We start from the raw sequence: 17,011 nt of genomic DNA, 5'->3' as shown, positions 1-17,011 counted from the left end.
GACTACATTTAGTTTTATTATTTCACTGTATATGCTCCAAGTTGCAAGTAGTAACATTAACAGCCCACCTGTTATCTTCATCAAGAAACCAATACACAGCAACAAATGGCAGGCCTCAATTTCCAGTTTTCCACAAATAGTTTTTAAGTTAAAGGCACAACTGAATCTATGATTTTCAACCTTTACTGGCAGTAGATGTATCAGGACTGCAAAAAAGTTCGAATTTGTTGCAGATTCACAGCTGACATACCAAGACTGAAGTTCTACCAGGCTCAAGAGCTAACTGATTAATTTTACAGCCTGTGTAATTGAATTTATTGCAGTAACAAATGCTTTTCACAAAACCTCAGCGTCTGCACATAAATATAAAATCAGATGCACAACTCTTAAATCGTCTTCTTGATTCACCCGAACAGACACATAACCAGGCTGCTGGAAGTTGGCAGAATTACATTCATTATTAAGCTCTTGCTACGGGGACTTGATTGTAAAGCAAACAATGTATAAATTGATATCAGAGCACACAATCTGCAGGCATTACAAAAGTTGCTGGAAAACAGACATCCTGTTCTGTACACATGCTTAGTCAACTACACTGATAATAATTTAAACAGCCTGCCAACTCAACAAGCACAATACAGCAGAAACACAGTTTTAAAAGCAAACTTTCCACACAATACTGACTCAGTCATTACACCCCAGTCCAATGCAAATCTACTTGAAACAAAGTGCATAAAAACTTTCCTAGTATTTTACAATCAAAAATCAAGTGGATAATGAGAAAGTACCAAAAAAGATATATTAAAAGAAATAGATGATGGGTTTCTCTACCCTTCTGCCATCTATCTGAATGTGATTCTTGAAGAATTTACAATTCTATTTCTAAAGACTTCTGTGCAAGGCTTACACATAAATGATATGCAATATATTTTCTTGGATTAAAACAAACTTTTGGCTAAATATTCCGCAGATGGATTGTCTCCAAATGTAAAATTTTGTCAATACACAATGCTGGACTTTGGCAATATTTGACAATCTAATTAAATTGTTTGAGGCAGGTGGGTCAGCCATCTAGTTTTGCAACAATATTTGATGGATTTTGAATTAGAAAAGAAATCCACATTAAGGCAGTTGTATTCATGATCATGTACCTAGGAAAAATTGAAAACTTTCAGTGTATCTGACATACATGCGGTTTCACTTATTTCATTTTATGAAAGGCCCCTGGGAAAAAAAAGAACGTCTAGAGGTTGAGATTCTGAAATCAGCTAAGGCTATGATGCACATAAAGTTTACAGAGTACAGTGTTGGAGACCACATCTCAATCTGCTTGGTACTTTTCAAACCTCAAAACAAAACAGAATCTTGAGTAGACCATTTGTAACTTCACACACTATGTATCCTTCTATCTCTGTAATGTATTTATGAAAATCATGTGAAATATAAATAAAAGGTCACCTCTACGAAATGTACATTCTCCATAATACAGATGCCAAGGAAAATACTAACATATAAAATAAAAGTAGAAGCAGTACTGTGCAGCACTATCTACAGAAAACATCTTAGAAAAATAAATTTTTAACAAAACACAGGATGATGCTTCATCCTGTATGTATATTTAGTCAAACATTATGCACAAAAGAAACATTCAACAACAGAATGAAGGTCTAGACACAGTTATCCTAAGGCTAACCACAAATTAAGCTTAATTCTAATAAAAGTTTGAGGATATGTGTGCAGCATAATGAAGGCTGACAGAAAAATGGTGACTTAAAAAGATGACTTAAGTAAACAGTAAAATAGTGTTTTCTGTCAAAATTTATGTATGACTAAAAAAAATCCTGCTGTTGCAATGTGGAAACGAAGCAGCAAGAACAGATTCTCCAATTCAAAGCCAGCAAAGCAATTTGAATTATTACTATGCTACACACTCAACAACTAGCTGTGTCAGATTTATATAATTATTGTTAACAATGAAAGCAAAAATTGCCATCAGCTGCATGTTTTAATTTTTTACAATCAGTGTGCATGGCGGGAGTGGCAGAACATATGTTGATTCAAAAATAATTCACTTGCCAGTGTTTACACAGGTCTGTCCTTGTATTCCTAGATACCCTTTAGCACGAGACACTAATTTGTCAGCTAAGTCAACGACAGTTTGCTTTCATAGAGAAACATTTTGAATACAAACACTAAATATGGCAAAAGTTATCACATGCCAAATAACAAGATTACATGACCAAAGTGTACACCCAGGCACAGTGACATGGATCATCACCAAATGTTTTACAAGAATTATAGCATACTTCCACCATCTGCATTCATCCTAGCACTAAACAAGAGCTTTAATCTTGAACCATGTAAGCTTGAATACATTCAGCCGTCGCTGTTATTACACTTATTAACACATCAATATAATCATACACCAGCACTAATCTTGTCCGAGATAAGGGGATCTAACATCTACTTCCTTTGCAATTAAAGGCTATAGGCATTTTATAGCCATTTTTGGTAAAACCAGTCATGAGGCTATTGTCTGCTTACTTCAAACGTCACATCCCAAAAAGGATTGCTTTACATTCTTAATTCACCCATGTAGACTTTCTCTGTACAGCAGTGATATAAACACTTATTTTTCACATATCCTAACTACATAAAAGCACACGTGCATTCACACATCCACAAGGAAATCTTGGGGAAGTAGGTGTCAAATCTAGAAATGTAGGCATCTGCTTTGGTCTGAGTATGCGCACAAATAAAAACTGTGCATGATTTTAAGATACCGAAGGGCTGCTATTTTTGCCCATTATGTGTGAGTGCATCTGACAAAGAATATCAGTGCATCACAGAAACACTACTCTAATAAATAATTTTGCAACTCTTGGTCTGATCAAGCTGTACTGTGGAAAATATCATTTTGTCTATTGGTCAGCTTTGTCATAACATATTTACCAAGGAAGACACACCTTTCAGAGAGTTGTTTAAAATAGGTTATGGTCCTACTAATATCACTACCCCACACTTACTGTTGCACTGGCCATTTACCAGGCTCCAAAGCATCTTCATATGAATATGAAACATGATGAACCATGAAACTCATTCCCACTATAGTTGCCTCAATGTAAAACTTTGCTCATCAGTATTTATGCCATTTTTTTCTTTTTAAGGAAGACAACTTTGGAGAGTCCATAATAACTGTTACCCCTTCTAGTGTTAAGAGCTTAAAACATATCCTTACACTGAATAATATACAGCAAGCGTCTTTCATGTCTTTGTATGCTGTTCTTGTGTCCGACATGTCAATGTTGTTGCAGCAATGCATTTCACTGATATCAAGGGTTAAATTATATCTAATGTCTTCTCTTCCAACATTTATTACCACACTTAGTTAAAGGAGATCAAGAAAGGTGAAAATTGGGTTTGGGGTAAGGAATGAAACACGACAGCAGTTCCTGGGATGGTTTTGAGTAAACATGTGAATGAAGATTAGTTTCCAAGATCATGAAACTTCAAGACAGGCAGATGGAGCGGGAAAGGATATCATGGTGAGACGATGTCACAACCTCCATCAAATCTAATAAAAATCTCCAAGCAGCATGTCACAATAGTATTCCCATGCATGGAGGTGTTCATAGAGGCATCAACAACTTCCTACCCACACGCATCAATCTGCTTCAATGGGACTGAATGTCACTGCACATCACTGGGTGGCGTCTGCTGGTATGGGCTTGAACTTTGGTAACATCAGACCAAACTTAGTCTCGATGCCATCGAAAGTGGCAAGTGCCAGGCGGTAACCTCCAATATGATCTGGATTTCTAGAAAGTATTTCTTCCATGTGAACATTCTTGGCCTGTGAACCCTCGGGCCGACTGTAATTAAAAAAAAAAATTAGATATAAAAAACTTTAGAGTGAAACAAAAAATGCTACCAAATGTATGGATTGGTCTGAGGCATACAACAATGCACATGCATGGATGTCTGTTAAGAAATCATATTTTCAGTTTCCAAGCATAATCGCCCTGGCATCAGTTAATCAGATTGATAAATTTGTGAGACTGATCACTTGTCAAATTTATAGGTTTATAGGCTAACTGGAAGATTCTCTACACTTCATATAGAGTTTTCAGTAGTATGCTAAGGGACATTGAAATGTAAATCTTTTCACAACTAAAAATGACAAAATAGAAAGAAAAAAAAAAAAAACCCAAGCCAGTACCTTACACTGAAATACTACCTTTAAAAATGGTAAAAATCTGTCTCCCACAATACTTCTGTCTAAAATTTATTGCTTTCTCATCTAAAATAAATTGTCAAGGACAGTTGAAAAAAAAAATTTCTTTTTTAAAGTAAGGGGGTCTTTCTACATTAAAAGCACTACAGCTTCCACTTTTTTTAAGCCTGTTCCATTACTATCAAGACAGAGTGACAAATGCTGATAATATTTAGGAAAATTTTCCCTAAAAAAGCACACCATTCAGGCAAAATGGAACAAAATGTCTTATGCTAAAGGAAACTTCAATACTAGTTTTAACCATTCTGCACTATGACACAATCACAATATAATGTGACTGAAATATCCAAGCATCAACTTACCTTCCACCGAAATCTACATAAAATAGTCGCTGAAGAAGTTCATATGTAAGCAAAGTCACACCAAACTGTGGTGATGATCGAAGCACACGAGCTGTGAACAAATAAAAACCAAAGAAATAAATGTTAAAAAATCTTTTACATGCATTCATCTCAATTAACTGATTCTTTATATCAACCAATGGTCAGAAAATCAAATCCTTATTTTGACAAGCATTTTACCATCAAATCTATAGCAAAAGTGCCCACCAAAAAATAAAATATTTAAAAAAAAACTGCCAAAAAACATCAACTAAAAAAAAAATTTAAAAGTAAAGAATAGGGTTTATTATAAAATAAGTTGTTACCTTAAAGACAGTGTTAATGCAGTCAAGCCACTAAAGTTTCTTCGATTCACTACAATTCTTTTAGCTGTGGAGGAACGGGATGGATGGAAAGATTGCTGAATTATTTCTTAAATTGGCTAGCATTACTTAAAATCATGTTCAAGCATGCACATATTAGTACACACATTTAAGACTGACCTGCAGAGCCCTTCCAAAATGCACTTGGGCCTTCCTCTCTCATGATTTTTCCACAACAGTCCAGAATGCCTTTGTAAGTGGTTTGCCCTGCACGCTCTGCCACCTGAAGCCTTGTCTTGATTACATCAGCAGGTGTAGGAAAAAAGGCCGCAGGCATGCCTATGGTAAAAGGACAAAAATGCAGTCTTGATTTCAGAAAAATAATAATGAAGGTCTCTTTTTCAGTTCCTTACCCTTACCCTAAGGGCAAGCTCAAGGCCATCCACAAAATAAATAAATTTTTACAGAACAATCTACAAAAAAAAAAACCTTCTTCATATCCTTCACTTTTTTCTTTCTTTCTTTCTTTTTTTTTTAGTATGCGCTTTAAGCCTGCTATAATGGTGGGAAAAAAGCGCCTTTACAAAATCAACATATTATTATGTCCAGATTTTCAGCTCTGCAGACAGTCTCTTGATACGACGTTGCACATTGTTTCCTCAGAGAAGTTGCCACATGTCTTGTTACCAACATTAAGAAGCCCAATGATCATGGAGGAAAACAAATGCCATTTTAAGGACAGCACACAAAGAAACAAGAAATAAAAAGTAAGGATAGACTAACAGTCAAAGAACCTCCTCCTGTTATTAAATGTAAAATGAGACCCTTTCCCTTCAAGACAAAATTGGTCCACGATGATCCCCAATGCCAGAAAGTTAAAAATTGTAAATAAAGGAGGCAGCATCCTGTACAGGCAAAAATCAAAGCAAGATAGCAAAACGAAGAACAAGAGACAGAAGACGTAAGTGGAAGAAGTTGACTGAAAAGAAATGACGCAGCACAAGCACTGAATAACAATCCATTACAGAGGCAAATGGCAAAACAATCACAGATGACTAGGAGAAATCAAAACTCGACACATATCAATAGAAAAGACAAAATGACAGAAAGCTAGTCCACTCCAGCCAGTCAATGATTTTTTAATATCTTGGAATGACTTTTGACTCAGAATGTTGACCCACTTGTCTTTTGAAAACACAAAAGAAATATTAATCTAGATCATCAGAAAGCCTTCATCCTTCCACTACAGTCACTCCAAAAGTTGTGTTTGGCATCTGAAGTTGTACAAACCAAGAGCTGACAGGTATAAGAAAACAGAGATACTTTCAGACAGTTCACTGGCTTTCCAAGGTTTAATTTAGGATGCTTTTCCTTCGCTACAGTCTGACATAAATAATCTCAGAATCTTTTGTCGAAATACTGAATTTTTACATGTAATTATATGTAAAATGTACACTTTAAGTGTGATGTTTAACCCCAATCCCTGAAAAATCCCAAAATTGTTCTACACAAGGATATTTTCTTGCTCATAGCTGCAATATATATGCAAGTGCACACAAACAGCCAAACTGCAAACCTGCAATGGTAGCTGACAGCAGAAGAGACTGTGGTGAATTGTAGCCATTTTCATCAGCAAAGTATTTTTTGTTGTGTGCATATGCTGGGAAGTAGATAGCCGAGAAGGGAATGTCTCTCAAAAAACAGGCTCGAGATCCCTAGAACAAAAATTATACAACTTTTACATACAACAGCACTCAGTCATAACATGCCTCAAAGGCTAACAAAAGTCAAATATGAAGGCTCAAAGTTATTGCCAGGCTAACAGAGCTGTTATTAGTTTGTCAGCCTGACCTTGTTTGTCACTCAATGCTGCAGCCAATGCAAAACCTTACAGCCCATTAATAAAACTACATAAACAGCAAACCCAATTTTGTAGCATGTTGATGTTCAATGAAAATAAATGTGACCTGCCACCACAGAAAGAATCATAAGCAAATTTATACAGAAGGCTAAGAGGTGGTTCAACCCCCTGCAATGCATGAATGCATCCCTTTTCCCAAAAATATAAAACAATTAACGAAAAAAAAGCAGAACAAATCTGATGGCAAAAAGTCCAAAGACCGAAATCACCTTTCTGGGCCTCTGCTACGAACTGCTCTGTGTGACTTAAAACTCATTTTGCGGTGGCGGGTCACATTTATTTTCATTGAACAAATTTTAACCTCTTTATGAAACACAGGTTACAACAACTGCATTTTCTGAACCAAAGTTCTATTTGTTCAAATGAAGAAAGTAATATCTTGTAACTAAAAAATAATAGTTTAGTGCAATAAAAATAAAAATCACAAAAAAATTTCCAAAATGAAAATTGTGATAGTTAAGTTGTTTTTTGAATTTCCACTAATATTTGCAGACTGTTCTATTTTGATGAGTGACATCACTTACCTTATAGAGGCCGAAAAATCCCAAGTCCTTGATGACATTAATTGCACTAACTCGTGCCTTGCCAACAATTTCACCTGCCACCTGGAGTCGAATCTTGACTATCTCCAAAGGATTGGTAAATACTACTTGTGATGCACCTGCCTGTTAAACCAAAGAGGCAGAACATTTTTGTGAATCACAGTATACAAGCATACATATTCAATAAAGTCATTAGCTTGCACGTATCAAGAAAACATGAGAACACTAATGGATGCAAAATAAAAACAAAACAAAAAAAAAGGACTACCCAAGAAAGAACACCAAGTGGCAGCATTTCTGTTTCTATTATTCTAGGTTAAACAATGCCTTAACATACACATTACATATACATACTACCATACATGCCTTTCATACCACTATAGAGTACAGTGTATTTTACATGATCCAGCCCCATCAGTAAAAAAAAGCAGTGTAGCAATAAATATATAAATCATTTATAAGCACAGTTCATTAGCCACCCTTTAATTAAAAGATGAGCAAACAAAATCACCGAAGAAAATTTTTTTTCCATGATACATGCAATGTTTTTGCTGAGCTTTTTTAAAGCCCTTGCAGAATAAAGAATGACTGAAATTCAAAGTGTTCTCACCATTCCACCAGCAACACACTCGGCCCACAGAGGCAAGGAGCCATCCTTTCTCATAAGCTTGTCTCGCATCAAGTCATTGACCTGCACAGAGCCAGGGCAATGCATCAAAAAACATGAGCTTCATTAATCAATAACCAACAGAAATTGTACCTGGAATCTGTAATAATAAAGTTGACCTTCCAAGCATGTGATATTGGGTAGTATTTTAAACCATAAATATAAACCATATCGTGCAATGCACATACCATCTCTTTACCGTATTTGATGCATTCCGCAGGCTTAAATGTTATATCAAAACAGTTAATCCTAAACACCAATCCAGTTTCACCCCAGACTGAAAATAGCAATAGAAACAATAAAAGTTTAATTATGAAAGATTTACAAGAAATGTTTTAGCTCTATCAACAATTTATAAACACACCGTAAGCTTGATTGCTTTCTCCGGTGCCACTCCAACAAGCTGTGGTGCCAGACCACGGTATAGACCACGGAAGCCCTCATGCCGGATAACCTTTTTGAAGCAGTCAATGCTATTCTTGTACATGAGCTCACCTACATATGACCCTGACCTCTGGTTCTGCATACGTGTTTTGACAAGGTCAATGGGGTATACAGCTGTGGCTCCAGTTGCTGAAAGAGACAAACAAGTTGATGATCATCATAAAAGGAATGATAGTGTATGCATCAACAGTTTCACATACAACACATTTAAAGCCTTCTTCCTACTACAACATAGGAAACATTCTACAAAGATTCTCCATAAATGCCATAGCCTGTAGCACAGTTACTGCCAGTCATCCTATGATGTGTAAAGTGCATTAATATTGATAAACCTTTTTACTTTTGAACAACATGAATGCTATGTGACAAGGCTACTTACCACCAGCCATGGCACCCAGCGTAAACCGGTACATTTGTTCAGCTACAGCAAGAAGTGGTGTTCGTTGGGTAGTACCTTGCTCTAAATCGTAGTTTTTGCTGCAAAAACAAGCCAAGCTTTAATAATTACTCACTATACATCAACATATGCACCTTACACAGAGTATTTGATAATTTTTTTTAAATGTTCACATTAATAACATAAAAATAATGACAGATTCTGATATGGCGCTTTTAATTAATACAATCTACTCAAACTCAGAATAATTTACACATTGTATTGAAACAAGACATAAATAGACCACGCCCTCAATTTACTTAAAATGCATTCCCCTCTAACCTTACAGGATGTAAGCAACCAGTCATCTGCATATAATATAGTACTCTTACAACAAGAGAAGAGAAATGTACATTAAATTTATGATTGCTTCAACACATCTGTGAAAGAGAACTCTTGTTTTATCTAAGGTCAGATCACACGAAACTTGTAATACCTCAGCAATTTGCATCTGTATTTTAAAAGGAGTTTCACGATCACCAAGAGCAGAGATGGCATCCAGGTCTGCATATGACAGCATCCTAAAAGAGGACAGCTGAGTCAGCACTTTCTGCCACACAAATTTTATTCACCAATCACCCGCTTCATTTTGTTAGTTTCTGAAATCTGTACTGTAGAAGTTACAACCAATACAGCAAAACCTCCCTATTAAGACTTGCTAAAATCCACCAAAATCAGTTTGTAACTAAGAGGGGTCCGAGTAGGGTTGGGGGAGTGGGGGTGGGTGCAGTTCATTTTGATCAAAAACCATATTGTACCAGCTATATCGATCTCCTGCCAGAGTCAAATCGACCCTGCTATGACCATACATTGTACATAAGACCACAACCTCCCAAACCGAAAAGGTCTAGGCTAAATGAATGATAGAGCCAGGGCTTCTGCTAAGGCTAAATTCTTTGGGGTCCCAGGGAACCCTTCTTCAGATTTTTAAGGGGTCCCTGTTCTTTGCCCAAATTTGAAGGGGACCCCATTGACGAAAATTGAAGGGGTCCTCCGAACTTTTAATGCGTACTGTATGCAATTTTTTGTGTAAGCAGAAGCCCTGGATAGAGCAATAACAAACTGTTTTATATTAACCAGCCTTCTCCATCTACACGCAAACCAAAGAATACTGACAAAACAAGGCTTTAAAAGAAAGTCTTTTTTAGAAGGAAATCAGGTTCTTTAACACTGTGTGATTTGTTCTCTGAGTGTGTAATGCCAAGTAGCCATTTATGGTTTAGCAAGATGGTGGCTGAACTTGGAGGTATTCATAGCGCAGATGACATTTATTTAGATACTACATCCATGAAAACCTTTTGGGTAGTAACTAAGAGTAGACATGATCAGAAAGGTCTAAATAAAGAGGTTTTACTATAATACAATATTCACGCTGTTATTGTAAAACTGCTGTACAAAATGTACTTTGCGGTAATGTGTCTAAGATTTTTTAATCCATAAAAAATCTGTTTAATGAAATAAAGCTAAGGCAAACAGCAATGCTACTTGTCTAGCCTGGCACTAACATATGGAAATAAAAACAATGACATGAAAAAACAATACTACTCACCCAGTCTGGTGACGAAGACTGGCCAGTTTAAACAGAATTTCTACCTCCAGGGGAGTCACTTGGGCAAATGCTTGAGCTTGATATAGCAGCTCCTCTGGTATATTTAAAAAAAAATTAAAAATAAGCAACTACTTCCAAATTTAGTGGCTGGCAAGTCTGCTAAGGAAGGAAACTGTGAAACTATTTGCATTGTCTTCATTACTAATCATCAGAAGTTTCCCTAGTATTTAAAACAATGGCATTGCTCTAAAACAAAAGTTCCACTGGCAGTTAAAAATAAAATGAACAATTAAAAAGCATTCACTAGAAACTCCTAATTATAAGAAGTTAAGAGACGGATATCAGAGTAGTATTTATAGTGTTAATCTTGGTCTGATAACTAGTGTATGCAGTAGATCTTAAATGTTACTTTAAAAAAAAAACAAAAAAAAACCCCACTAAATAACAAAATATACCTTTTGTCACCATTTTGTTAACATCCCGACGGGTAGCAGCCAGAAATATCCGACGAAACAGTTCAACATTGTTTAACAGCGAGACAAAGGCCGTGAAGTATGCATAGCTGATCTGCATCTGACGCTTGCCACCTAAAGTTACCTGCCCATTGCTGACAAATGTTACACTTCTGCACTTATACCATAAGACTGTTAGACATAAATATTTAAAACTTATTGCCAAAAAATTCACATATTTGCATACACTGATAAGACTTCAGACAAACATATCATGTTTGCATTATATCCCTCCATGCTCTGCTTATTAGCATATTTTCCCCTTTTTGAGCCTATAAAAATAAAGCAACTCTGCATGGGGAATCAGGAGATATAAGCTTACTGATTATTTAACATATATTTTGCTGTGTTTGTCATAGCCTTTACCTGTCAGCAGCCTTTACTGCCTAAACTGTGAATGGGAAAGGAAATCTCAATGTGTCGGCAGAAAAAAAAAGAAAAGATAAAGTAGATAAATCGGTAAATGGAAGTGACCTCTTTAGCAAGCAAAAATATATTTGCTTTAACAACAAAAAAGATCTTGTGTTCTTTGCTTTTCATGGCTGACCATTTGTTCATTATATTTTCAAATGTCTTTCTCAGTTTTGGCTCAATAAAAGAAAATCATATTTCTGTCTTCCTTGACTACCCATATTAAAATATGGGAAAAATGTACAAATAGCTTTGACAGGTAAGGATAAGAATAAAACCTTATACAGTGAAGTTCCCCAACAATTATAGTTCACTACGGAATGTGTTAGAAGTATCTAGTACAAAATCTTTTTTTAAAAAAGTATTTCACTTACAGTGACAAGGTTTTCACGAGTAAATGGGGTAAGAAGATATGGTTTGAGAGAACACATAATGTCTTCAAAGTCTTTAGCACTGATGTAGCCTGTCTTGCCCTTATCCAGACTCCTGAATGCTTGTACAGCATGTTCTTCGTGAAAATCCTGCAAAAAACAGCAGCAAACAATTGACATCATCTTAACTAACTTAACGCTCATCTTGAGCGCATCTTTGTGATGCGGATACTAGTGCGTTACAAAACTCCATCATCATCATCATCATCATCATCATCATCATCAACTACCATCTACCCTTCATTAAACACTCAAAGCCTTTATAACTAAACTTAATACAAAGAGAATTACTCTGACTTAACATGCTTCCGTCAGTTGACTGTGCATCAATATGCCACAAGAACATTTTACCATAGCTGTTATTTGAAGACTTTCATCCATAAAAGAAGATTATGCTTAGATTTGGGAGATTGGTGACATGTAATGAAAAAAACAACAAAAAACAAAAAACAGTGGCAGTAGCTTCCTATGCAAGTACAATCTTTACAGGAGTTTGGCCATCACTACCCCCCACTGCATGCTTCTGTAAGATTAACCCTCACAAATGAGAGCATCTTTGAGGTGAAGTGTTACCAAAGACTCCTAACCATTCCAAGAAGTGAATACAAGACTAACACAGCAGACACCCTACCTGATATTGAGCAAAGTACATGATCAGTTCAAAATATAGTAAAATTACACCAACTTTACCATTGCCACTGGCAAAGCTAACTCATGCTATATACTCACATGAATAAGCTGTGTAAATTCCTGGTAGCTCACTTTGCGTGATTTGTCCTTACCAAAGTGTAGGTGTATAAGATCGCAGTCAAAATTGAAAGGAATTTTACTGTTGAGAGTGGTATGTTTAATAATGTTTTCAAATTCATCTGAAATAAACAAAGAACACAATTATGCCCTATTCAGTGAAATGTGTTGTCATACATCCAAAGCTTATAACTATTATTAAGTCTGTTTTAAAATTATGCATAAAAAAAAAATAAGTTTCTTAATAAATTTCTTTTCATAACTTAAACAGGAAAAGTATTTTCTTAAAGCTTTTTTGGAGTCAAGACTTTAAGCCCTTTTATCATAAACTGTTACTTGGTGATACTATACTGCCCCCACCCCGACAGCAAAAAATTTTCAGTAATGATTCAAGGGAAATAATCAACAGTGAAAACAGATGATGCTGGTAATTATATGTCACAAATAAGGCCTAGATTAAAAAACAAACTGTTTTCATGTAAGAAAGAGATTAAGAGAAAGAGGTCATGTAACTGATAACAGCTTATACCAGTGAAACTGCTACACTTAAAAAAATCCTTTAGTTGCCTGTTATCTAAAAAGACAGAGGCGACAGGATTTATTTTTTAAATGCAGGAATGCATCTTTGGACAAGGTCAAAGAAAGCAAAAACCAGATTATGGGATTATAATCCAATTTATTTATCCTTAATTTATACCATCTGATCAATGTTTAGGATGGCCTACTGGTAGTGGTTATCGCGACTGGAGGAACAACTTAAAAAACACAGTAGTTGACAAGGTTTGCCACTTCGCCTAACAGCTCCTTCCAATTTCTGGGCATCTGGGCCTAGCGTGGTATTCTAGTCACTAAACTATAACCTTGTTCCTCGTTGTTGCAATCACAACCCTTTCCAGCTGATTACATGACCCATTAAATAAGGTCAAATTATCTTCAGTAACTTACTCCATAGCAACAACTTGCACTGAAGGATAGCCAATGGCTTTTAAAGATATTTTGCACTTTTACAGAAGTGGCAGTTTAAAGTTTAGGATAAAACTCCTAGACCCCCTAAAGCACAAGAATTCAACTTACCAAAGGTTACATAACCATTGGCATTCCGGTCAAAAATTTGAAAAGCCAATGTGTACATGGCATCAGGCATGCACAGCAAAGCTTCAAAAGCTTGAAATTCTGTGAAAGAAATCAGCCTGAAACAACCACAAACAAGAATTATTATAAATTGACCAGCTACAACAATGCTTGAGGTGTTAAAAATGAAAATCAAAACAGCAGTGGCAAGTAATTATACAACTGACAATAAACAAGCTAAAAAAGTGACTGCAAAAAGAAAGAGCTTCCCTTAATGGAAAAAAAGGCTGGGCATTAAAAACTGAGGCCAAATGTAGTTTATTAACAATGTTTCGACAATTTATTTTGTCACTAGCATGTCGTTTTGTTCCTACACCAACAGCGATAAGCCAATATCAAAACCAGAAAGGGCCAAACCATAATTTGGGGTGAAGTTCACATGCTTCCATAATTCCGCAAAATTGTCCATAACAAATTCCTGACCCTCACCCACCCCACAAAAATACCATAAAAGGCTTACCCATCACGAGTTGTATCTACCGTACTGGCAAGAATATTTAAGGTGTATTCATCAAAGTTATCAGGGCTCAACAACTTTAGGTATCCATGGATAAAGTCAGAGTAGGTCATGAAGTGTTCTCCCTGAACAGTTTTGGTTGCATATTTGTTGAACACTTGTCTTAGGTCCTCTGTGGCAGCACGTTTTATTAAATCATCCTGCAAGACAGATATAAGCTGATGAAGGTTAGATTGTTTAACAAACTATAATTTAGTTGCAGAAAATGATCATAAAAATAAAACATTTATATATCAAAGTGCCCTTTGATACTATCCACTATAAACCTAGTCCCAACCAAGACATCTTAACCTGGACTGAAGGCAGAGTGTAGATGGATTGCATATTTCATAATGGATTTTGTAAATGCAACAGGGTGTGGATATTTCTCTACAATATGTGGACAGCAAGTTTAAATTGGAGAGGGGGGGGGGAGAAAGGCAGCTGGTCCTGCTTTGTAATTAATATGGATACCTTGAAATTCAGGGCTCTCAAAATGAAATGCATGCATGCATGAAAAAAAAGCCAGTGACTTATTTTTGTACAAACTGTTAAATCTTCATATTTTGAGTCACTTCCATTTTAATTATGAGATTTTACCAAAGCTAAATATAGCTGATGCACTTAACTGCACCAATGAAAAAGTTAGGAAAGGTCTTTAAATTCCAAACACAATTAGCTTATGGCACTATTACAACAATAGGAAAAAAGTGCATAAAGGGGAAAAGTGACAAGCAAATTTTCTGCACAGCTTAGCTTCTTCCCTATTATACTCCCTTCTTTTTCTTCACCGAACAGGATCACTCAGTCTCACATAACACACACATATATATTTGTCCTGTTGTGGAGACAGAATGTCAATGAGGAAACTGCTTCAATGTTTAGAAGGACAAACAATTTTTAAGTTGAGCGTACAGGAACGAACCTGATGAGAAAGAACTGGCTGCCCTTAAAAGCAGTCACAGTTGAAAGGTGGGGAGCCTAGTAAATGCCCTATAAACACTTTGGGCATAGATTAATACATTATATTGTAAGAACAATGAAGGTAAATATTGACAATAGTTATTTTATAGTTTTAACATACTCCACACCATGAAATTGTTAAAAAGAACGAGATACTTAAATATGAAAACAAGTTTTAACATGCCTGAAGCGACTGCACTGATAATTTAAAGAAACAAATCAGCTAATTTAGGTTTGGATGTTTTAGATAGAGTATTGTGTTGAGGTGAATCATTATTTATGCATATGTGTCTTATAATCTGTGAAGTCCTGAGCCATTCGACAACTTAATAACATGATTTGGGCAGCCTCAGGCAATCGTTTTTTGTGTTGAAAGAATGCGTACGGATGTCATGTGTGTTGCTCTTGTGTGAGCCGGCGTCCATGACAAAGAATGGGTTTTTCATTTTTCCTCAATTCACGAAACATCTTACTACTGCTACAAGTTGTAGCAAAATGCTAGTGTTTATTCTTTACACTTTCTAATTGCTTCACATAAAATTGCAAGTTTTTGCTTTTCTTATTTTGGGCAAAGTCTATTGCCACTAAGACTGGCAATTATCAAAGACCTATAAACTGACCCACAACTGTCTTTTTATCAGTGACAGTATTCTGTGTTATCTGTAATAAGAACTAAGAGACATCTTTATCCAGCATGCAACAGTCTCAGGTCAAAAGGGCGGCCCAATACAGTGAAGGTTGGCTGTCCCGGGGTCACATCTCATCTCGGGCACGTTTTTTTATCTGCACGTGGCATCTGTTTACAGGGCTGGCTGCCTTGCCATGATATAGCCTTTGCTGCTGGCTCGGTATAAAACACCAATCCCCCGGCCCCCACACACATGGATATCTTCCCAGGTCAGAAAACTTTTTGCTCATAAAGCCAAAAACAAGGAGATGAAGTGACTGTAGCTCAAAATTTTACACTCACAACCACACTCTCCATACTATAGCATATGTAAAGAACAATCAGGTGCAAGTGTTCCTAAAATTATAAAATTTTGTTGATTTAAAATGTGTATCACTTAGAAGATCGTTCTATATTGAGAACAGGATTATATAGTTAGATGTAATTATATACTTATAAAAGGATTCTATCAAGATAAAATGATTTTAACTTCTCACGTAATATCCCAAACTCGTTCCTTTTGTTTCCCCACCCACTTTTAACTTTTTGGTTGGACTTCACGTTTTAACAACTCAAAGTCTTTTTGTGGCTTTGAAAAGTTAAGAAACCTTAACTGTGGAGTTAGATTATGTTTGGAAAGTTTTTAATGACTCTTATAAACCTTTGCATTAAGCTTTATTCACTCACAAACTTTTTAGAGGTCATTAATTGTGATCCCTTGTCTATGTAATCTTGACAGGATCATCATATGTTTGCTGTTACACGTATAACATTATATGGAAAAGGATCACTTCAAATATATACGCTTAAAAAACTCAGACAACTGTTTCCAATGCTATCTCCTATTCAGTCTATCAGAGAATATGTTTATCTTTCGTACACTCGTAGACATGAACTTGACTAACCTTCTTGTCTTCGCACTTCACAGTCTTTAGAATAGGCCATATTTTTGAAATAGCCTCGAAGTTCATACCCTGAAACAAATGCATATTGCTGATAGTTACTGATCACTTCATAAAAAGTTAGCGGACTGTTTCATAAGAAAAAAGTAAACAACTATATGGCTCACACCGTAAGGAGCTAGCTTACCGTGTTGCCGAGTCCCGCCATCTTTCACTTTCTGGGTGAAGGACACTAGCCACGTGATAGCGCGACGC

The 17,011-nt window shown here is 36.0% G+C and overlaps 1 protein-coding gene across 1 annotated transcript; it reads right to left on the bottom strand.

The window, feature by feature from the left end:
• Positions 1–167: 167 nt before the first annotated feature.
• Positions 168–17,009, bottom strand: LOC112558083 (calcium-binding mitochondrial carrier protein Aralar2-like). Its single transcript, XM_025228277.1, has 17 exons — positions 16,944–17,009; positions 16,760–16,828; positions 14,189–14,385; positions 13,672–13,787; positions 12,580–12,719; positions 11,794–11,940; positions 10,952–11,093; positions 10,497–10,590; positions 9,370–9,468; positions 8,891–8,988; positions 8,432–8,640; positions 8,011–8,091; positions 7,383–7,523; positions 6,514–6,652; positions 5,118–5,276; positions 4,597–4,687; positions 168–3,872 (listed from the first exon to the last, which is right to left on the bottom strand). Exons 1-17 carry the CDS (start codon positions 16,962–16,964, stop codon positions 3,701–3,703), a joined length of 2,115 nt encoding a protein of 704 aa, XP_025084062.1. The 5' UTR covers positions 16,965–17,009; the 3' UTR covers positions 168–3,700.
• Between the last annotated feature and the right edge of the window lie 2 nt (positions 17,010–17,011).

Source organism: Pomacea canaliculata, linkage group LG2 (assembly GCF_003073045.1).
Source record: "Pomacea canaliculata isolate SZHN2017 linkage group LG2, ASM307304v1, whole genome shotgun sequence".
Taxonomy (NCBI): domain Eukaryota; kingdom Metazoa; phylum Mollusca; class Gastropoda; order Architaenioglossa; family Ampullariidae; genus Pomacea; species Pomacea canaliculata.
This window is presented reverse-complemented; position numbering and strand designations above follow the sequence as displayed.